This window comes from Pseudorasbora parva, chromosome 2 (assembly GCF_024679245.1).
Source record: "Pseudorasbora parva isolate DD20220531a chromosome 2, ASM2467924v1, whole genome shotgun sequence".
In the NCBI taxonomy this organism is placed as follows: Eukaryota; Metazoa; Chordata; class Actinopteri; order Cypriniformes; family Gobionidae; genus Pseudorasbora; species Pseudorasbora parva.
In genome coordinates, this window is record NC_090173.1 from 22,990,068 (window position 1) to 23,012,685 (window position 22,618).

The 22,618-nt window shown below is 39.2% G+C and overlaps 1 protein-coding gene across 2 annotated transcripts in view; it reads right to left on the reverse strand.

The window, feature by feature from the left end:
- Positions 1-22,618, reverse strand: part of wnk4b (WNK lysine deficient protein kinase 4b) — a 72,261-nt gene that overhangs the window by 13,538 nt on the left and 36,105 nt on the right. For both annotated transcript variants that reach the window (XM_067412559.1, XM_067412550.1), the window contains exons 5-14: positions 14,427-14,515; positions 10,225-10,444; positions 9,741-10,143; positions 7,547-7,749; positions 6,780-6,853; positions 5,951-6,086; positions 5,668-5,784; positions 4,392-4,565; positions 2,365-2,419; positions 1,873-2,001 (exon numbers count right to left, since the gene is read on the reverse strand). In XM_067412559.1, the coding sequence (XP_067268660.1) occupies positions 1,873-2,001; positions 2,365-2,419; positions 4,392-4,565; positions 5,668-5,784; positions 5,951-6,086; positions 6,780-6,853; positions 7,547-7,749; positions 9,741-10,143; positions 10,225-10,444; positions 14,427-14,515 (1,600 nt within the window). The remainder of the gene's footprint in view (positions 1-1,872; positions 2,002-2,364; positions 2,420-4,391; positions 4,566-5,667; positions 5,785-5,950; positions 6,087-6,779; positions 6,854-7,546; positions 7,750-9,740; positions 10,144-10,224; positions 10,445-14,426; positions 14,516-22,618) is intronic.

A 22,618-nucleotide genomic window follows, 5' to 3' on the forward strand; every position in this document is an offset into this window, starting at 1 on the left:
ATGGATTGGCCAGTTTGTTCAATGGGCTTATTGTGGCTTTATTTGAAGCTACCTTTACACTCTTATTGTTTTTTTTTTATAACGCATTTTCCATTATAAATTGATACCACTTGGTTCCCTGGTCCGACGCTTTCTTACCACAACGGAACGGCTCCAGAGTTTTTTTTCAATCAGGACATTTAGACGATCTCGGACCAGTTGTTTTAGTGCGGATCCGAGCACGACTGTCGTGATCAAATATACCCGCATGTCTCCGCGAATCGCCAACTCTTGTTCAAAAAAACGTTCTCTCACTTTGTCAATGTCTGTGAACTGAGAATTTGTATGTTAAAAAAGAAACTCTGACGTTCTTTGACCTGTCATTTCCATGCTTGACTTTTATAAAGACTGCATGAACATCATTGTGGCATAAAAATAAAGCCATAAACTGGATTTCGACCTCGCTCCTGAGGCGCTATCCACTTTGAAGCATTTAGAAATAGAGCTTTAATGCTGTGCACAGTCTGTGTAATACATGTAGTTTGTTCTCACAGAAATCTACTTGTTCATTTTCAAGCAGCAGGAGTCAAAAGCAAATCCTGGGATGTGCCAACAATGACATTGGCATAAAAACCTGGTCTCCATGGGGATGGATGTTTAGAAAAAGCCAATGGCATAGTGGGATACACAAGCTATCAAGTTTGTTCCAGTAGCCTCACATCAGTGACATCAGCGAAATGACATGGAATGAAAGAAAGCGAAAGAAACAAGATGAAAGAAAAAAGACAAGAGTGAATGTAAATTATGATAGCCCTCATAGACTGTCTGAACATCCTCGAGGGGGCCGGACTGTACTATCCGAACATAGTGCTCATTACCTGGAGAGACCAAAAATGATTGGTTCTGATATTGAAAGCTGTTGGCGATCTTGTAAATCACCGTCATGCTTTAAATATAACCATTTTGGCTTGCTTTCACAGACAGGACTTAGATTAATTCAATAAGGACATTTAAGTAGCTTTTATAAACATGCCTTAGAAAACACATTACTGATGTTCATCTTGAGACAAAACGGTGACACTGACATATTTTAAGATGTGTCCGAGCAAGTTGCTTTCAGTTTAACAGGTCAATGATGCATTTTATTCTAGGACTATAGGCTAAAACCCTGTCTGTGAAACTGGGGGCATATGTTAATCTGATTCATTAATATGCAGAATAATGCAGATATGAAAAGAGTACCTCAAGTAAATATACAGCGAACATGACTCCATTACAAGTCGATGATTCCAATACGACTTGAGTAAAAGTCTTGCTGATTTTAACAGAACTTAAATGGATTGTTCACCCAAAAATGAAAACTGTGTCATTAGTACAGGTAGTAAAAACAAACAGAACGTGTTAAAATAGTCCATGTGACTCAGCCTTAAAGCAACGAGAATACTTTATGAGTGAAGGTCATATGGGTTTGGAACATCACAACGGTGAGGAATTCATGACAGAATTTTCATTTTTTGGTGAACTAACCCTTTAAGTATTTTACTCGTACTGAACATCTCTTAGACTTGACTCGGGTTGAATGCAGAACAATTTCTGACTGAAAAAATCTGACTGAATATACATTATCTACACTAAGTTTATAGCTACACTTTTGGGTTTTGCATATATTTGGATGTAATTTACATGAAGACAAAGGTCAAATTTATATTTCAGCATGATCAAGTTTCTATTGTAGTAATTATTAATGGGCCATTCCGATAATGTATGGGTGTTCTCAATACAAATTCTCAATGTAGTATCACTTTGGGCAGAGCACAATTCAAAATTAAAGGAAAGAAGTGAATGATGCCTAAAGAAGAAAAAGTGCTTTATCGTGTAGACAGATGAATGTACCTGTAGTGTGGAAGGATTGTGAACGCAGGGGCCGGACGGGTGGAACAGCATCAGGATCGACGTAAAAGTCGGCGCTCAGAGTAGGAGAGGATCCACGGGTCACTGGACCTATATTGGTACCAGCATAATCTGAAGGACACACACACACACACACACACACACACACAAACAGATTTAGATCATAGTGGGCACTTGTGTAGTTTTATATTGAGCAAATTAAATGTTCTATACCCTAACCCTTTGAGAAAGCTTTAGATTTTAGAAACTCTATTACGATTTTAATAAAGACATTATTATTTAGTCTCTTCCTTAAACCATTTTTGTGAGAACCAAATACATTCATAATAAGATTAAAGACTGAATACTGATATAGAGCATATGTTTGTAATTATGATCCATCCAAGTCTTTGCACATGGTTTATATGATCAGTTTTTTATGTGTGTGCACGTGTGTGTGTGTGTATGTGGCCTGCATGTGTGCATGTCTGTTACCTGGCAACGAGGAGGAGGAGTGCGTGCGAGCGAGGCCCTGTGTGTAGAGATTGGGCTGTGGGGAAAAGCAAAACGCACGTTGGCATTAACGTCATTATCTAGCAAAGTGATAAAGTTAGGAACACGTCTGTGAAAAGATAACAAGATTGATTGTCACTCAAGCACGAATAAAGTCTACAATCACACTGTTCCAGAGGCCTTTCTCACTAATGACTGTTGAATATTGATGGCTAAGTTCTCTTGTTCCAGTTAGTGTGTGGAACAGTGAGAGGAACAGGTCTTTGTGAATTGTTATCCATCACATGATGACATCAGGGGTCAGTCGTTCAAAAGTAATCTGATCGGATTTCAGCTATCGGATTGGATCAAATCTTGAAAATGAGCTGGTTAAAAGAAGACGAAATAAAGGATTCTGAAATCAGATAAGATAACCAAATCCAATCTTGGTTTTGATCAGGATCAAATCATCAGTTTGTGTTGTTCAAAACTTTATGGGTAAGATTGGGATACCTTTGATCCAAACAATCAGGATTACACTGATCCAATCAGCAGGGTGGATTTCAGGGGAAAAATAACATTGTTTGTAAACTACATTAGCACAATTCACAACCAGTGAACCAGTCAAAAGGTCTTTAAGACGGAACACAAAAGCATTGAATCCCATGCCCCCCAATATTTTTCCATCACCTTTAGGGGCTCCATAGAGCAGTAATATTCCACAAAATTGTAATCTGAAAAAGTGTCTGTATCAGGGTGATCCAATCCAATCTTGCTTTGAAAAAACGGCACATAAGTAAAATGGATTACCTGATACTGGATAGCAAAACCTTCCGACCTAGATTCAACTTTTTGAACAACTGGCCCCAGAAGATTGGATTTCTGAACCACAAGATCTAAAACCCCACTGTAAACAACTGAATTCTAAACCCCCACCAGACACACAGATAAAAATAAAAGCCGTTATATGAAAACCACAGAGGGTCTAAAATGTAAGCTCTTGGCTGTTGCGCTGTACACACACTGCGCACTGAAAATTTTGATTCTGTAATGTTTTGCTGATGTGCATACATTTATGAATTATATGGACTTTTAGGTGTCATTTTGGAGTCTTTAAAGGAACTGTATGTAAGAAATGTATTTCAATTAATCATAAAATGGCCCTGATATGTCACTAGGCATTAAGAAATCATGTTCATTTCAAATACCAACAAATTTCGGGCGGCAGTGGCTCAGTGGTTCATGTAGGTTGTCTACAAACCGAAAGGTTGGTGGTTCAATCCCCGGTTCCACCTGACCAAGTGTCGAAGTGTCCATGAGCAAGACCCCTAACCCCAGCTGCTCCCGACGAGCTGGATGGCGCCTTACATGGCTGACATCGCCGTCGGTGTATGAATGGGTGAATGTGAGGCAAAAATGTAAAGCGCTTTGGATAAAAGCACTATATAAATGCAGTCCATTTACCAATACTTATATCACTGACAGCAGTAGTCCGGCCAGGATATTGTCATTATAAAGTTGTTGTTGCAGCCCTCAACTGATGTTGGTGTTGACATGTTGTGTTTTAGCCTGAAGCTCCGCCCTCCACCTATCGAACAATCACGAAGTCAGTAGTGTTTGGGCATCCGGGTTGCCAGATCTGCTCTAGTTACCACAGCTGCAGATCTACAAACGTTCCTGATGATCCTGCAGCCTATCTGGCAACCTCGAGTCAGGGGGAGAGGGAGAGGGGATACACCGCTCTACTGTCATTTGAAAGTGATTGCAGTACCAGTTTTGGCCACAATCTTACATACGCTTCCTTTAAGTGTCTTTTTTCGAAAGACACCTAAATGTATGTTTTGTGAGAATCCCCCTTACACCTGATAGTTTACTGCATAAAGAAAATGTTGACAAAATAAACGTGTTAAACAAGATATGCTTAATTTCACGATTATCCGCATAAAAGTGTGATCTTTTGACAGCCCTTATATATTTAAAAAAGAAAAATAATATTTGTATTTTGTACAACTTTCTGAGTGGGTACACACCTGTGAAGTAGACAGTGTGCCGACTCCGCTCAGGTAAGGCAGGTGAGCGGTTTCTCTCGGACCGAGAGGTTCCAAAGGCTCTCTCCTCATCAGGGCTTCTGCCCGACGGATGATATCCCTCATGCGGTGGATGAATCCCTCTCTCTCCCCAGGTAGGATAAACTCATTATGCACCTAAAAGTGATGCAAAGAGACGAATAAGCAAATAGCTTTGATCTAATTTGGAGTCTTCTCGCATGCTCTGTTTAGCAGACTTTATTAATGAGTTCAAAGGTCTCCTTTAAAGGTACTGGGATTAAATACAGAGCAGTGAACAAAGACATGTACTCATAATACAGCAAAGAGAAACACCACCGTCTATATTTAAGAGTCCTAAATCCAGTCTCAAGGCCATGGACAGGCTGATCAAAACAACTTTTAGTCACGGCTAACACAAAGAAGCCAAAGAAAGCAGCTAACAAAAGTGATGTTCACACTCACCCTAGATTCCGTTTGACATAAATATCTTTTGCCTCGTATCGATACTGACAATAGTTGAACTGTTTTTAACCTGATGTAGGTTATTTTTATACACACACAAACGGGTCACAAAGGTCCAACGACACAACACGTTTTTTATAGAGAGCACTAGTGGCAACATGAAAAACAAATACATTTTCTGGTGATTTTCAGAGATTTTTGTAACGACGTCTTTAGTGCCTTTATGGGTCTTGAGAGAGGAAATGACATCGGATTTCAACAAAAATATCTTCATTTATGTTCTGAAGATGAACAGAGGTCTTATGGGAGTTGAACGACATTAGGGTGAGTCATTAATGACAGAATTTACCTTTTTGGGTGAACTAACCCTTTAAGAAATCCGCTGGTAATTGAAGATGTGATAAAATGTTTCAGATGAACAGATGAGGGAAATGGTGCGCAGATTTTCCACTGTGCGTTTGAGAGTTTGTGCAAACACAGAAGCCGAAACATCAACACATCTCACGGTATAATGCAGTTCTCGCAAAAAGTGCCGCCTTATCTGTGTCCTTGTGTCTGCTTTGACGTCCATAACTTTCACCTTACAGACGTTCAGAATTTTTCAGGAGCAATTCTAACACGCTTTATATTTTCCTTCAATACAGTCTATACAAATTGTAAAAGTATTTACAATTTATTAGACAGTTACAATTTTAATATTATAAATTAATAATCATTATTTGATACTTAATTTATTCCAATTTTTTATTTTTCTATTGTATTTCATGTCATTATTTTCACTGTGTTACTAGCTCACCATCACTGTAGCAATGTCTTCTGGGTTGTCTCCATCCAGATCGAATTTAAATGTCACCATCTTGCTGTTGTGGGTCTGTAGTTGACACTCTACAACCCGATCCACTTTATCTGACAGCTGCAGGTAGAAAGACACAGGCAGGGAATGAGGTGAAATAATTTATAAGTGTGAATATTACAAAGAAAGCTATCGACACATTTACATCCTGAGTATTAGCAGAATGTAAGACTGGGAACCACGCATGAACAGTTAATTAAAGCTCGAAAATTGACTGATGAGTCACCCCAGTGATGCGTAGCCGTGAGCGGGCTCTCTTCCTGAGCAGCTTGGTTCCAGTGCGTTTGTTCTGACCTTTCCCACTCCTCTCCGAAAGACCCTCGTTTCCGTCACTCAAACCAGAGGTGACATCGGAAGCGTAGCTGTTCCGAGAGGAAAGGATACAAAACACACTGTGACGTTCCGAGTTCCTGAATTTCACAGAACTCGACTTCACAGAACATTTCTTAAATCAATTTACCATTAGCACATAAAGGCCAAGTCATTTACGTCAAATCCTCTAAATCAGGTTGAGCTAATTCAGTATAATGCAGCTGTGTTCTTGTGTACCTATTTTACCATATGCTTTACCTTTGATTAGTCAGGCTTCCAACAGAAATGCTTTTTAGGGGTAAATTGGTCCCCTGAGCTAAATCATTCCCATCAATGCATTTACCGCTGTGTTATGTGTAGTGTGTGTGTGTGTGTGTGTGCGCGCTTGTAAATGAGAACTGCTCTCCACTGGAGCATTACAGCCACCATGGGTATATACGTGGCATGATGTTGGTCAGTAAGATTACAGCTCTCACAGCTGGGATCAGATCCACATTATCTTGACGTCAAAACAAAAGCCACACACACACACACACACACACACACACACACGCACACGCACACGCACACGCGCACATACACGCGCACACACGCGCACACACGCAGCCTTTTTTTTTTTAGACTGATTTTGCGTTTATACCAGGTTAAGAGCAAGTTGAAGAAGTTAAAGTGAAGTCATTGTGTCAAATTTTGACAGATCCCCTGTTTAGTGTGTAGGAAACTGTTCCCTAAACTCAACGTACCTGTCGACAGGAGAGGAAAAACCACTGGCACTTCCTGACTGGGTCTTCTCTGTATTTAGGGACACAGCGATGCTCTGTGTGTGGACCAATGGCAAAGAAAAAATCTTAGCAATTTAAATCATAACTCTGTTTAGCTAAACCTCATTCATTGTTTTTAATGTTTTAAAACATTTGGGGCATTTAGGGCTGCTTTTTCCTAAAATCTCTGTAGTAGTGATCAGTTGACTTAAAAAAAAAAAACTGAGAGGAAACCCATTGACTTAAAATGAGCAATAAATCATGCGTATAAAAAATGTGTGTGTGGAATTGTCAAGTTCACATATCTTATTTTTTAAAAGTTTATTACTTAATAATTTTGAGGCTAGGGGTTTCCAAACGTATTTTTTATTTTTTATTTTTTTAGTTAAGTCAACTGATCACTTTTTACAGTGCAGTCAGTAATACGATAAAATCTTACATTTTCCTTTAAATTATTAGTTTGGGGTCGTTAAGATTTTATTGCTTACTAAGATTTAAATGCTAACCGAAGCAGATTTTTAAAATTAAATATACAGTAAAAACTGTAATACTGTGAAATTATATAACAATTGTTTTCTATTTTATTTATGTGATGGCAAAGCTGAATTTCCAACAAAGTCTTTGTACTGACCAAAAACCGTATTGACTCTTACCATACTCCAATTTAAAATTTCTAGGGTAGGTTGGATAATATATCAAACAATCATTGCTCTGGTCATTTAAGTATCTCATGCTCACTGGTAACCTACCGAGGGGAAACGGAGAGCTGGGATTGCAGCAGCTGCAGTGGGAGGAGCTTCTGTGGATGGGGCTTCAATGGGTGGGCTTTCCACACGAAGGGCTCCACTGGTTAGTTGTGGAGCTGTGGAGGGTTGGTTTACTACAGGAGCTCGAGATTCGGAAGGTTCCTGAAGCCCAGAGGGGCTGAGGTAGCCGTCCGTCTCACAGTCAGCTGCAATGGTAATCGTAATTCAATCACATAAAAGAAAACGATGGACTTTAGCAGTATCAGTTAGCTGCACACTAACCAACTAGAGACGTCATGTGTGATCTGGCAAGGCACCAGATTATACAGTTAATTTCATGGAGATTACTTACGTAAAAAAGGCTGGTGAAAAATAAGTGAAAACAGCAATATTTTCTTTGTAAGAAGTGTAATAGTTAAATTATATTTATACTTAAAAATAGTGGCAGATACTATTTGCACCTTAGTGTTGTTGTACATTAAACAGTATGCAAAAATAACATCAAGTACAAATTATTATATTTATTAAATTTGAGTCCTTTTTTAACCCTAACAATAAACACTGTTATTAAACACATGATAGACACTTTATGTCCAGTTTTGGAATATATTTTCCTATTTTTTATTGAAAATAAATGCTATTACGATCTGACGTGACAGAAAAAGGGAGTAGAGCGAGTTCAACAAAATGTGGAGTTGAACCTCTGATCAATTTGCATCAAAACTTCACACACACCTTACCCCTACACCACTGCTACTGCTACTTCTACTGTAAACATTTCCAGTGTCTTCCAGAATTTTGTCTGTCCCAGCCAGAGGTCAGTGGGCGGAGTTAGTGTAAATAGCATTTGCCAACAAGGTGGCCTATTTGCTCTTAGTGTTAGTTTTCTAGTCAGTTCACTACAGTTCAAAAGTTTGGGATTGGTAAAAATATTTTAAATAGTTTTTTTTAAAGTCTAATTTTTATAAAAGTTAAAAACAGATGCTTAATATTTATGTGGAATCTGTGATGCATTTTTTTTTTCTTTGACGAACAGAAAAGCAGCATGTATTTAATTGAAACATTAAGTCTTTACTGTCAGTTTAATGTATTCTTATTGAAAGTCCTTAAAAAAAGTCTTACTGACCCCAAACTTTTGAACAGAAATTGATTTGTGATATACAATAATAAAAATCCAGTTATTTATATTTTTTTCTTTAGTGGTAAAACATTTTCAAATCACTCTGGGCCAAATTAAAACCTTGGAATTAAAAAAATAATAATTCACTATTTTAAATTGCCATGTAAAGTAAGTTACTAAACATTCTGTACATGCAAATGACCCAGGAATAAATGTATGCTGACTTACAATGTAGCAACTGTTCATCCACTAACAAGTAAATCATGTTGGTTTTAAAGGACATTTGGTCATGAGAAACATGTTTAAAGGTTTGGCTGGTCATGGGGAACATGGGGATCAGCATCCTCACTTCTAATGGAACATCATTACAATCAACCAGCTAGATTTGAGGTCTAGGTTTACAGTTGTCAATTGTCAACTTTAGACTAACAACCATGGTTAGGAGCTTCTACACTCTACATGCTACCCATCTACCTATCTTTTCCCTTCGATTCTAGAGGTAAGCTAAGGATAGGATTAGGTTAGGTCTGTTTTTGGACAGGAACATGTCTTGGCAAAATCACTGCAACCACTGCACTACACTGGTTCTGTGCGCACATGTCAGAGTGAGAGTTATGGGTTTCATTCAGATGTGCTCTAATAGTAAGCTGTGTCCATGGAAAAATACATTCATCATGAAATGGAGACCCACAGCAGATATGATTTTGGAAAACTTACAACACAGACTGAAAGACTGGTTGTTTACTTATTTGAAACGGTTACAACAAATGTGAGTGCCTGGAACAAATGGTGACGTACTTCCAAGTGTAATGGATTATTATTAAAAAAATGTAAGGTAGGACTGGTTCGATGCATTGGTTGTGGATTGGACGTTGAGATATGAGCGTTGCACTTAAAAGTTGAGGCAGGTGAACATGACCTTTCAGGGTCGGGTTTAAGAAAAATCAAATTAGACCTGTGTACGTAACATATGCATGGATGAATTGTTCACAGTAAGATCTAAAACTTGCATTTAGAAGCCAGATGTCATTACCATTTAACACTGAGTTTAATATAAGCAAAAGCACACAAACTCACATGTTGCTGATGAGTAGCTGGCATGGCGTATGTTGAAATGTTGCCGCTGGTCCGCGTCCGGCTCCTCGGGTTCAGTGGCAAAGCTAGCATTAAAGCCAGAGTCCAGAGATTCGTTTGCAGGCAGGGAAATGGGACCTGACACTGTGACAGTGGGCGGAGCTTGAATAGGGGTGTATACTGCTGTCTCTACAGGAGGTTTGGGAGCCGGAGGGTTAGAGACTGGAGGTTCGGCTTCAAGACTAGGTTCCGGTTCCTCCTCAATCACCTCCTCTTGACACCGCCTCTGCACCTCTTCAGCCTGACGCCGGAGTTTCTCTCGTTGGCGTTTGATGGCGGTGACGCGGTCACGGATGGCTTTGGCCACAAGCTTGTAGTCAGCCTCACAGACAAAGCCAAGAACAACCTGTAAGACATGGATTAGCCATTATGTTTGCTGATCTGTTCAGTAATGGCACGGCAATTGATTTGAGAACTCAAATCTCACCATCTCCTGAGCCACCTCCTCCGGGACGTCCTTGTAGAGTTCAAACAGAAACTCAATGGCATTGTTGTCCTTGTATTTGCCATGGAGCTTCTTGGTGTCATCCATCCGAAGCCAGAGTTTAAGGCCAGACTTCACCATGTCATCTTCCTCGGCCAGCTCAACATGGACACCATTATTCTCCTGGAAGAAGGTGTGCTCTAACAGGTCCTGGATAGTGTACCTAAACAAGAAAAAAAAAAAAACATGAATGCAAACTATTTACCCAATCTTTTTTGCAAATGTATAACTATACTGCCTTGTTGCATAAGAATGGGTCACTCTCAGGAGCTCAGTGAGTTCTAGCATAATGCAGGGTGCCATCTGTGCTATTCAGGAAATTTCCTCACTACTAAATATTCTGTGGTCAACTGTTAGTGGTATTATAACAAAAGTGGAAGCAATTGGGAACTACGGCAACTCAGCCACAAAGTGGTAGGTCACGTAAAATCATAGAGCGCATGCTGAGGTGCACAATGTGCAGAATTCACCAACTTTCTGCAGTCAATAGTAACAGACCTTCATGTGGCCTTCAGATGAGCTCAAGAACAGTGCGTAGAGAGCTTTATAGAATGGGTTTCCATGGCCGAGCAGCTGCATCCAAGCCTTACATCCCAGAGTGCAATGCAAAGCATCAGATGCAGTGGTGTAAAGCACGCTACCACTGGACTAGAGCAGTGGAGACGTGTTCTCTGGAGTGACGGATCACGCTTCTCTGTCTAGCAATCCAATGGCAGAGTCTGGGTTTGGTAGTGGCCAGGAGAACGGTACTTGCCTAGTCATTGTGCCAAGTGTTAAGTTTAGTGGAGGGGGGTTATGGTGTGTTTTCTTTTAGTTTTTTAGGGGTTGGGCTTGGCCCCTTAGTTCCAGTGAAAGGAACTTTTAATGCTTCAGCATACCAATACACTTTGGACAATTTTCACCAGTGCACAAAGCAAGGTCCATAAAGACATTGATTGAGTGAGTTTGGTGTTGAGGAACTTGACTTGAGTCCTGACCTCAACCCGATAGAACACCTTTGGGAGTGGAGACTCAGAGTGGAGACTGTGATCCAGGCCTTCTCGTCCAACATCAGTGCCTGACCTCACAACTGCGCTTCTAGAAGAATGGTCAAAAATTCCCATAAATGCATTCCTAAACCTTGTGGAAAGCCTTCCCAGAAGAGTTAAAGCTGTTATAACTGCAAAGGGTGGAAAGGCAAAGGGTATAACTGCCAACTCCATATTAAACCCTACAGATTAAGAATGGGATGTCATTAAAGTTCATGTCCATGTAAAGACAGGCGTCCCAAAACCTTTGGCAATATAGTGTATAAGCATAATAAGGTCTCGCATCTTATGGGTGATGGGCTGTCAGGCAATCACTCTGAGGTCCTAAAATGACAGAGTAAGAACATCCACCCGCTAAATCTGAAGTTAATTAAATCAACACTATTAAATAATAAGAAGTACCTGCTGCTGCTGCTGCTGCTGCTGGATGGAGTGAATCATTACAAGTGGCTATTGACCAAATGTTTTACATAATGGTTGGATGACATTAAATGGACCATTATCCATGCGGAAATGTGTTATGCTGAATTACACCATTTTAAGGGTAGAACACAAGTGGTGTGTTTGAGTGATTTCAAGTAGAGAACAGGTTGCTTACTGATGGAAACCCACATTTCAGTTACTTCTCTACAGATATATAAACATATTTGACATGTCCATTGTTTTTTATTATAAAAGTATAAAAAGCAATTGATAATTAAAATGTTTACATTTCTTTCACTAAAAACTGTTCAGTTCCACACACACAAAAATGCACACAATATTTTTATGCATATTGGAGTACCATGAGTAACACAAGTTATGTAATCAAAATTGCTTTTTTCAAGTAACTAGTAAAGTTACTAGTAGAGTTACTTTTCCAAATAAGTAATACAAGTTACTTTTTTCCTCATTTATTGACTGATCTCTTCTGTCCTCATATTGAGACAAATCAGCATTGTGTGTGTTGTGTGAACATGACGCTTATTGAAGTTCTAAATGTCAGCAGACATTTACTTCTATAACTTGTTCAGTATTCCTCAAAATAAAAAAACTGTGAAATGCAATCTTAGAACATTACGCAGTCCTAATACCAATACTAATAATCAGAAATGACTTTAGTTAAACATCACATTTGAGATTCATTTTTTATTGCTGAAGAAAGAGTGTTGAACTTTCTTCTCCTGCATCTCCTATTGTTCTGCAATCCAGAATGTCACTAGCCTGGATGCCAGCTGAACTCAGCATTGCCCACAAAAATGTTAGGTCGGGCAGTTTGGTCTGGCCTCAATCCATAGAGGAGTAATTATCTCCGAACAGAAACTGTTCTGACCAATGAAATCATCAGGGCGGGCTTTAGACGATGACAGACAGATGATCAACAGTAACGTAATCATGCACGTCATCAAAGACTTAGATTATATTTTGTTCGAATCCTAAACGGAAAGCTTGTTTTTATATGCATTCACCTTCACAATTTCTCTCAGAAATGATGATCATGTTGGGTAAGTACTCTGTGTATCATTAAATTCTTTTATTTTTTTAAAACACCTGCAAAGATTGCGTATTCCAGCCTGATTCAAGCGCACGTGCAGACAGGGTTGCCAAGTTTTTACAACAAAACCCGCCAACTACTAGCCCTAAACAATAGCTTCTCGGGGGGGTTCTCTGGAAAAAAATTGCGTTAGGGGGGTAAAATGTGTGTTATTTTGGCAAGGTTGCCTGCTAAAATTCGCACTCATGGGTCTATATATCACATAATAGTCGCTTCAACCCGCGAACATGGTAAACAACCAGCGGAAAAAACGCAGACTTGGCAACACAGTGCAGTTGAGCTCTGTTGACATTTAAAAATGCGTCGCTTCGTTGCTCTGATTGGTTGTAGTTCTATCCAATGGATGTCTTTTTCTGGTTTGGTTGAAACGCCTCATAATCACAGCCCAATGGAGCAGTATCAGACTCATATTCTGACTAGAATTGAGTATGACCACGTCACGCCAGAATGTCACAGCTGAAAGCTTTGTTTGAGCTGCACCCTCTGTACAGGTGTGAAAATCTGCCTTTCCTTCAGCCTGAAGATTATTCATTTACTCATATTTACTTTTAATCTGAGTGCCATTCATTTGCCAAAAATTTAACTGTTTTTGTTATTAACAAACAAGCATATGGAAGCTTGTCTCCGCCACAGAATTAAAAAAAAAAAAAAAAAAGGTATTGCAACTTTTTAACTTACAATTCTGACTGCTGATAATCTTGCAATTATGTCTTTTTGCGAGATATAAACTTTTTTTTCTCAGAATTACAAGTTTTTCGTTTTCACAATTCTAACACGCAATAAAAAACGTTTTTCCTTAGACTTGAACTCTCCCAATTGTGAATATCAGACTTATGATATAAATGCACAATTGCAAGGAAAAAAATGTATCTCTCAATTCTGCCTTTATTTCTTGCAACTGCGAGTTTATTCTGACTTGTTAGAATTGTGAAATAAAAATTTGCAGTTATCTTTTAAATTGTTTTATTCTGTGGCGAAAACTAGCTTCCCAACAAAAAACCCCAGGCGGAAAAAACAAACTCAAAAGTAACGTAAGGCATTACTTTTCATAAAAATTAAAGTAATGTTTTAAGGAGTAATACAATATTGTAACTCAGTAACTTTAAAATAGCCCAAAAATACATTCATGTGAATGAAATTAGCAGCGAGTCAAAAAGATAGGAATATGTTAGTAACTCTGAGTGACCCAAAGCCCTCTGATACCACAGAGGTCACGACAAACAACCCAGGAGAGAATGTGTATGCCCCAATAACACTGTACAAAAAAGAGTGTCTTTGTCTTTGACACTGTTGATTCTGGAACGTTTGTGACAGACCGATGTAGGGTGGAACAGAAATATCAACCAGTGCAGCTGGGTAACAAAAATAGTGGCGTGCAGGGCTCACTGAGGATCCTGTATGGTATTGTTTAAACGCTAAAAGGACAAGAGTCAGGGTATTGTTGTTTTAATGTGCACACAGTAAAAACTCGTCTGGTGGGTGTGAAAACATTACAGCGGCTTCTGGCGCACATACACAACTTGGCAGCTCTTTGGTTACAGATTTTCCCGTTTGTTGAATGACCTTGTAGGCATTATAGTTACCTTTCGTCTTTGTTCATTCGGATACATCCTTCAATGATCTCTTTCAGTTCAGGGACTTTCACTTTGTAAAAACTGTCTGGCTTCATTCCCTGAGAGAGAGAGAGAGAGAGAGAGAGAGAGAGAGAGAGAGAGAGAGAGAGAGAGAGAGAGAGAGAGAGAGAGAGAGAGAGAGAGAGAGAGAGAGAGAGAGAGAGAGAGAGAGAGAGAGAGAGAGAGAGAGAGAGAGAGAGAGAGAGAGAGAGAGAGAGAGAGAGAGAGAGAGAGAGAGAGAGAGAGAGAGAGAGAGATGGGGGAGGGAGAAGTAAAAAATTATTTTTAGATACTGTAAATGTTACAGGTTTCAATCATTTTGATGGACGGCATGGGCTGAAAAAAAAGAGGGAGAGAAGTCAATGCGATAAAGGGGAAATCTTTTTTGTGAGTGTACATTTGTCAAGTGGGCTGACAAAAAAACTAAAGACACACACCATTATCACACAAGAGAACTCTGTGTGTTTAGCGTAAATGTTACACTTAGTTATAGCAAGACATTAGTAAATATAGACCAGAACAGTTTAGAGGTCAATAGTGCTCTCTAAACTGTAAATAAAAGTGTAAATGATGGTCCCGTTCAAAATGTAATCAATTTGTTGACTACTCAAGTCCATGAAGAAAAGAAAATGCTGAGGGTGTGCAAATACAACTCAATTATGTAAAGACAAGGCTTGCCAGTTTGACCTTCAGCGTTTTATTGTTAAAGCTTCAGACTCTGTTTGACTTAAGAATGGCTATAGAGTTGAGCTATTCTTTAAAGCTAATCTTTTTTACTCTTTTCACATGCAGAGAAGTTAGCCAATTGTATAGATGTGGGGAAAGCTCATAAAAATGTAATTAAGGTTTTGACTAACATTATTAACAAGGGGACTTCAGGGGAAGAAAAATAAAATAAAAACCAATTCATGCATATAATACAGATAAGATTAAATAAACGAAATACATTTTCTTGGGTTAATACAATTTAATCTCAATTGAAAGCATTTATTCATCAATCAGTTTGCAAGAAAGAACAAAAAAGAAACGTTTCAAATGTGTCTTCTGAGACCACATGCGTTTGGATTTTGTGTAGACATTGCCTGTTTTCTCGCATTTCTCAAATTTCTGGAAGTAGTTTTTCTGCATATTTAGTCAACAGAACACACCATGCCAGAAGTATGTTCAGTCCTTCTGGGCTAAACAGACAATGTCATCAGTGTTATCTGTTGGGCAGCTAATGACAGGAAACAGACGCCATATTGTGGAAAAACATTGATCGCACAAGACATGCTTTGTGGAATACGGTTTGGTTGTCTGTTTCCACAACTGTTTTACAAGCCTTGTGAGGATATGTTTCCAAAATCTTCCATAATAAACACTCACAAACACACTTACAAAAGACTACAAAGAACACTTTGATTAGGTCTATACTGGATATTAAAGCAGCACGGTTCATACATAAGAATGCACTGCACAGAAAAAAATCTATAAAATGATTGTTTTCCAAGAAAGACGTTCACGTTTTCATTTAGATGATAATAAATCTGGAATCCAAAGAAACGCTCTTTTCACAGTACATTTCCTTTGCTAAGTCAAGCTCTCGTTCTGGAAATGCGAGGCCGCTGAAACCACACTGTAAAGTAGATGAGGTGGAAACCACAAAACTGGGATGCTGAGGGCATTTTCACAGCATTAGCCACTTCAGAACCAGCTGATTCAAAGTAAATGTCCTCACCACAGGGATACTGAAAACTCAAACATGTAAAGTGAACATAGGCTAGAGTGTGAAGGCATGTATGCCATGAACAGTTTGTCCTTACACTGAAATTAATGTAGGAAAGCTGCGGCATAACTTTGGTATTCTTCCAGCCAGGCCCGGTGCCATACGATCATTGCGAAAGTCATTATGAGCTGGATCCGTGCTTCTGTTGTGGCAGGCACCTCGATGTTCTGGCCAGAAAATACAGAGAGGAACTTGTTGACGTAACCAGTGCGCTTTGGTATTGCTCGTTCAGTTCAGATAATAGGCCCATTGAAATGTTGAGATGGAAAAGAAAATACAAAATACAAAACAGAGGTGCAGTTCAGCGTGAAGGGGGTGGGGGCACAAAGTTCTCACCTCTGAGAACCGCTTCTGTCCGAGGGACTGGGCAAAACTGATCTCATAGGCTTTCAACAGGGGTTCAAGAGGCATTCAGACCAGAGTGTTGAAAGGGAGTATAACAGAATGATTTTTCATTGGTCAGGCACCTCTTGATGACATCAGTCTTTTTGAGGAGACCCCCTTGAGAGCATGAGGCAAAGAACCAAATGAATGAATAACTTCTAACTCCTTTTCTCTTCCTTCTGAAGGGAAAACAAGCACTCAAAGCCTGGTCAGGGTGGTTTTACTGGGGTTTGGGGTAATTATTAGCTGGTCAGGGAAGGGAGACTGATTTAATATTAACCTGACCAGACCAGTAGATCTGTTAGGATCAGGACCAGCATGGCCCAGTTAGGGGACCAGCTGAACTGACTTAAACTATCAAAAACCAGTAAACAGTCTCAGTCCTGCACCAAGAAACCTCCATTATTTCTGCTCTGAAATGTTCTCTCTTTTCCCTCTTCCTCGCTAATGCCTTGAGGAACGTTCATTGCCTCACATTTGTGCAAGAAGCACAAATTTACATTCAGCTAAATGAGCTGTAGCCATTACGTGCTGGTGGCTTCAAACCAGATTTCATCTCTATGCACAAGTCTGTTGTCAATAAACTTTCTGTAAAAAGTGAAAACCCTGATATAACCTTAAGTCATCACACATTGGGCGCGTTTACATGCACGTTCTTAAGTCGAATATGCCTAATAAGCCGACAACGAACATGGTTGTGTAAACGCGGTAATGCGTTTTCTTTTATCAGAGTAAGGTCATAAACGGAGTAAGCATAAACCGGTTGGGACAGGTAGTTTTTTTGCCTCTTACCTCGATGTAAACACACTAACCTGCTTTCTGTCGACTTATTGAAGTGCGCATGTGTGATAAGTGACACAAACTTACAGCAGATTTAAATGCATCCAAACAGAGCGAGCTAGCGTTGTGCATGAAATAAGGACATATATCACAAACGCAGAATCTTTTAAGACCCAGAAAATTGTAAAGATATGTACAACGAAGATATGTTCATCTCATGCAGCAGAAGTTGAAGAGGTTCAGTCAAAACGCTGCATCTGTAACTGATGAGGGATGATATGAGCCGTAAATCTCCCGCTGACACGGCGCACGCTATATTTAACATCACAACTGACGTAACATTGGGAATACTCTGAGTCAGATATAGCCTACGGACATTATTATTTTTTGACGTCACTACAAGGAAATAACCCGGTTTATTAAAGTCATGTAAACGCGGTTTACTTGCGTTGTCAGTTTACTGGTTTGCATGTAAACGGGGAAAACTGATTATTTCAATAAGCGGATATTTGTGAGTTAACGCTTACTGGTGTGCATGTAAACGCACCCATGTCTTCTCTAGAGATCTCAACAGTTAATCTGAATCAAAAGTCATACTATTTTCATTAAACATACAATATCAAATTATCTCAGCTATGCTAAACAACGTTTATCATAGTTAAACAACCTAATCTTTAAAAAAAAAAAAAAAAAAAAAAATTATATATATATATATATATATATATATATATATATATATATATATATATATATTACCATTTGTTTCATATCTCTTAGTAGGCTACGTCAGCAACTTTCTCATTTGAGTATTGTTCATAAGGAATATTTTGGCAAAATATATGATACTTTTATGAAATAGAAAATACCATAATTTCTTGTTAGCTATCAAAGAGCAAACTCTGAGCATTACGATTCCTATTGTTGTTGGGTACAGTTGTTCTTTGTAAGAAAACATCACAGTTGGAGATATAAAATGACCTTTTCCCCAAGGATTGCAGACAGATATATATATATATAGCAACCTCTCTAGCTGTCAGTATTAACTCTTTCCCTGCCATTGACGATTTCTCGTCATTTATGAGAAAATACTTCCCTGCCATTGACATATTTTTTTTTTTACAGCTTTCCGTGTTTTTTTTTTTTTTTTTTTTTACTGTTATAAAGTAGAATAAGTACAGAATCTCCTGGGGTCTGTTCTTCTTACCTCGCTAACTCAGTTAGCTGGATTTGATTGTTGACGATTCGGCATGATCTTGGATTGTTTGGTTCGTCAGTGCTTATCCTGGACTTGCTGTCATAGCAACAGGTTCGTAAACTCAAACCTGCTTGGCTTATTTTATGTAAACAGAATAAGATTGCATCTTTTTAAACGGCTTTGATACTTAAATATCCGTCCCAGTCACTGATACTTTATTACAAGAGTTCCAGACCGAATAAATAATCATGAAAAAAAAGAGCACATTTCTTTTATCTATTATAACTTTTATGTGGTTTTGGTCACTTGGCTGTTTCCTTATAAAGGTCCAGAAATGTAATTATATTATGTCATTACGTTGGTTTGTTGAAGTTGCTTGCCTAAACCTATCCCCAACCCTAATCATAACAAAGACAAATCCAGATGTTGTCTTTGACAAAAACACAATTTTCCACAAAACTTTCCATGTAATTTTTTAAAAGCAGAGGGTCTGTTCTTTCTTTTGATATATTGCACGGTCAGATTGGTCAAAATATTCTGGGGGCCATTACATTTTTGTGAAAATGACCAAAAACGTGTGTGCAAACATTTGCTGGGAAAGAGCTAAAATGCCACTTGTTTGTGAACCAAACTGGAAGCTAAACAAACAAACTGTGCTGAACTCTAAATCATTAGTGTGCTCATACCCTGTGTTCATAAACATGAACACTACCCCACAAATGAAATGTGTCTACACAGAAACCAAGTAATAAAGGGCCGAGTGGTTTACGTCTAAACATTCTCTCAAGAGAACGGTGATTAGGTTGATTAGCTTGGCTAAATCTTTGTTCGTTTTACAAGCAATATTCTGCTAAGCCAATAAACAGACCCGAAAGCTTTTGATTGCTGTGAAAAGGCTGGGTCAGTTTTCTCCTGCATCTCGACTAATTGACCAAAATCATCTTACTGGCACGGACCTCGAGTCTTGTGGAAAGGCTTTCATTGCCGCTGTGCCTTTCACAGGTAAGCAGCATGGGGTGAATTTGAAGCTAAATGTACAAAAAAACAGCAAGGTAACATGTTTCAGCAAATGCATCATGTGTTGCTCAGTGTTCATAAACATGACATCAGTGTTATTTTTACGGAATCATAGCTGTTTAAGCGGCCATGATGGTGGTTGTATGACCTTTAACGTCCGTCGAACGCAAAATAATATGAAAAATGCCTCAGTGGGGTTCAAAACAACATCCGGACCGCATTGACATGTTATGGGCAAAATAGTAAAAATGTTCTTCAAAATCTCTTTTCTGTCCCATGGAAGAAAGGAAGTCAGATAAATACAGGTTTGTTACCTCACGATTCAAGCTACACATTTCATCAGTACACACACGACCTAGGAATCGAACTGTCGAACATGCTCTATCATTTGAGCTAATGTGGTACGACCACATGCTTCTGTGACATCACTGGCTCCGCGAAGACTAACAGACATAATTAACGTCTGATCCAGCCTTAAGTCTCTCTGTCTGTCTCCCTCTCGTTCTCCATGTCACTCAATTGGCTGCAGATACACTGGAGGTCATACACGGCTGAGAAAGGAAAAGCTTTCACAATCAAAGATGAACTGTTTTTTTTTTTTTTTTTGGAAAAACCTCACGTTCCATATGTTTAATATAACGAGGTTTCATCAAAGTTGTATCTATGTTCATGTGTAGGCATGAGGAGACAGTCACAGCGATGTGTACATGGTCTAATTATAGCACTTCTGATTTTGCGGAGGTGTTAAACAATCTTTTGCCCTCCCGATAGCATGCACATTAGTAAGTTTGGTCCTAACGCCTCCACACCCTCATGAGAACAGATCTGTCCCCATGGCAATACAGGACCCAGATTCATGTCTAAGAGAGACTAATTGTATTACACTTAGCTGGAGCCATGACAACAACAGCATTACTTTACTGAAACAACTGACAATCTGATTTAGATGAACAGATCAAACTGAAATTAAACATACATTAACATTAATATATTACAATTAGATGCAAGACAATATACATTACATTTACATCACAATAATTTACCTAATCGTATAATCAAAAATCTGATAATCAAATAAATAAATAATATATTTATTAAGAAATATATAAATATATGTAACAATATTTCTTCATCCATCCATTCATCCACCCATCCATCCATCAATCGTTCTATCATTCCATCCATCCATCCATCCATCCATCCATCCATCCAACCATCCATCCATCCATCGTTCTATCATTCCATCCATCCATCCATCCATCCATCCATCCATCCATCAATCGTTCTATCATTCCATCCATCCATCCATCCATCCATCCATCCATCCATCCATCCATCCATCCATCCATCCATCGTTCTATCATTCCATCCATCCATCCATCCATCCATCCATCAATCGTTCTATCATTCCATCCAACCATCCATCCATCGTTCTATCATTCCATCCATCAATCATCCATCCATCCATCCATCCATCGTTCTATCATTCCATCCATCAGTCATCCATCAATCATCCATTCATCCATCCATCGTTCCATCAATCGTTCTATCATTCCATCCATCCATCCATCCATCGTTCTATTATTCCATCCATCAATCATCCATCCATCCATCGTTCTATCATTCCATCCATCAATCATCCATCCATCCATCAATCGTTCTATCATTCCATCCATCAATCATCCATCCATCCATCCATCCATCCATCCATCCATCCATCCATCGTGTTATCATTCTATCCATCCATCCATCCATCCATCCATCCATCCATCCACCGTTCTATCATTCAGTCCCTCAATCATCCATCGTTCCATCCATCAATCATCCATCGTTCCATCCATCCATCCATCCATCATTCTATCCATACATCCATCATTCCATCTTTGTATCATTCTATCATTCCATCTTTGTATCATTCCATCTTTGTATCATTCTATCATTCCATCTTTGTATCATTCTATCATTCTATCTATCTATCTATCTATCTGTCTGTCTGTCTGTCTGTCTGTCTGTCTGTCTGTCTGTCTGTCTGTCTGTCTGTCTGTCTGTCTGTCACAGTCACAGTCACAGTCACAGTCACAGTCACAGGTGCTTTAAGCTCATTTTTTTACCTTACAATATGACTTCCAGAAGTTAGAAAGAATGGCAGGTTAAGAACTAAATAAGAGACTGGGTTGCCATGGTAACAGTAAAATACCACGAGAACCCTGTGGCATAACAACACAAGAATTTTAAGTGCAGGGACAGCAGTTCATAAAGTTGCTTTTGCCCATTCCGCCCAGCCCGATCCAAAAAACAAACACAGTGAGATTGAGGATTGTGTTTGTTGGAGAACGTGTTGTGCACTTAAGGCTCTGAATATTGAAGCTCAACCTCGATCCTCCACAAAATTCATGTTTTGTGATATTTGCGCATCGCCTAAAACAAATGTACACAAATAGGACTGCATGGCTGCAGGAAGCCAGTTGTTTGCAATGCTCACCATCTGCCTTTAAATGATTTTCTGTGTGCCTCGTCTCTCTAGGATGCCTGGGCTGTGTGGTTCAGAAAAACATGACGTCTTTCTAACTTCCTTTGCTCCAGGAACAATTGAACATTCCTTTTCTCATCGCTCAAAAGCTTGTAAAAGGCTTAAGCAGATCATAAAACCCATTCCCAGTCTAAGCAGAACTCACAGCTATCTACAAACAACAGCATCATTCTTGCTCTCATAAACATGCCAGGGTCAAACACCTCCTCCACAGATCATGATCGCTGTATCGCAAACCCCACGCTTCCAGCCCCCGCTGACACAGAGGATGATTTCCATTAACCCAGGGAAGTGCAAGGGCCCGTCGGGATCAATTATGAATGTGCCTTTGAGACATTCTCCGATCAGCTGATGATCAGGCACGTTGTTTGACCCCCTTTGGGCTCCACTTTGCCCCACTGAACCCCTCTACATCCCTCTCAGGCTTGTCAGGGGCCATTGCATTGTTTGTGTCCACACTCTTAGATCATGCATAGCTGGTCCACGTTGTG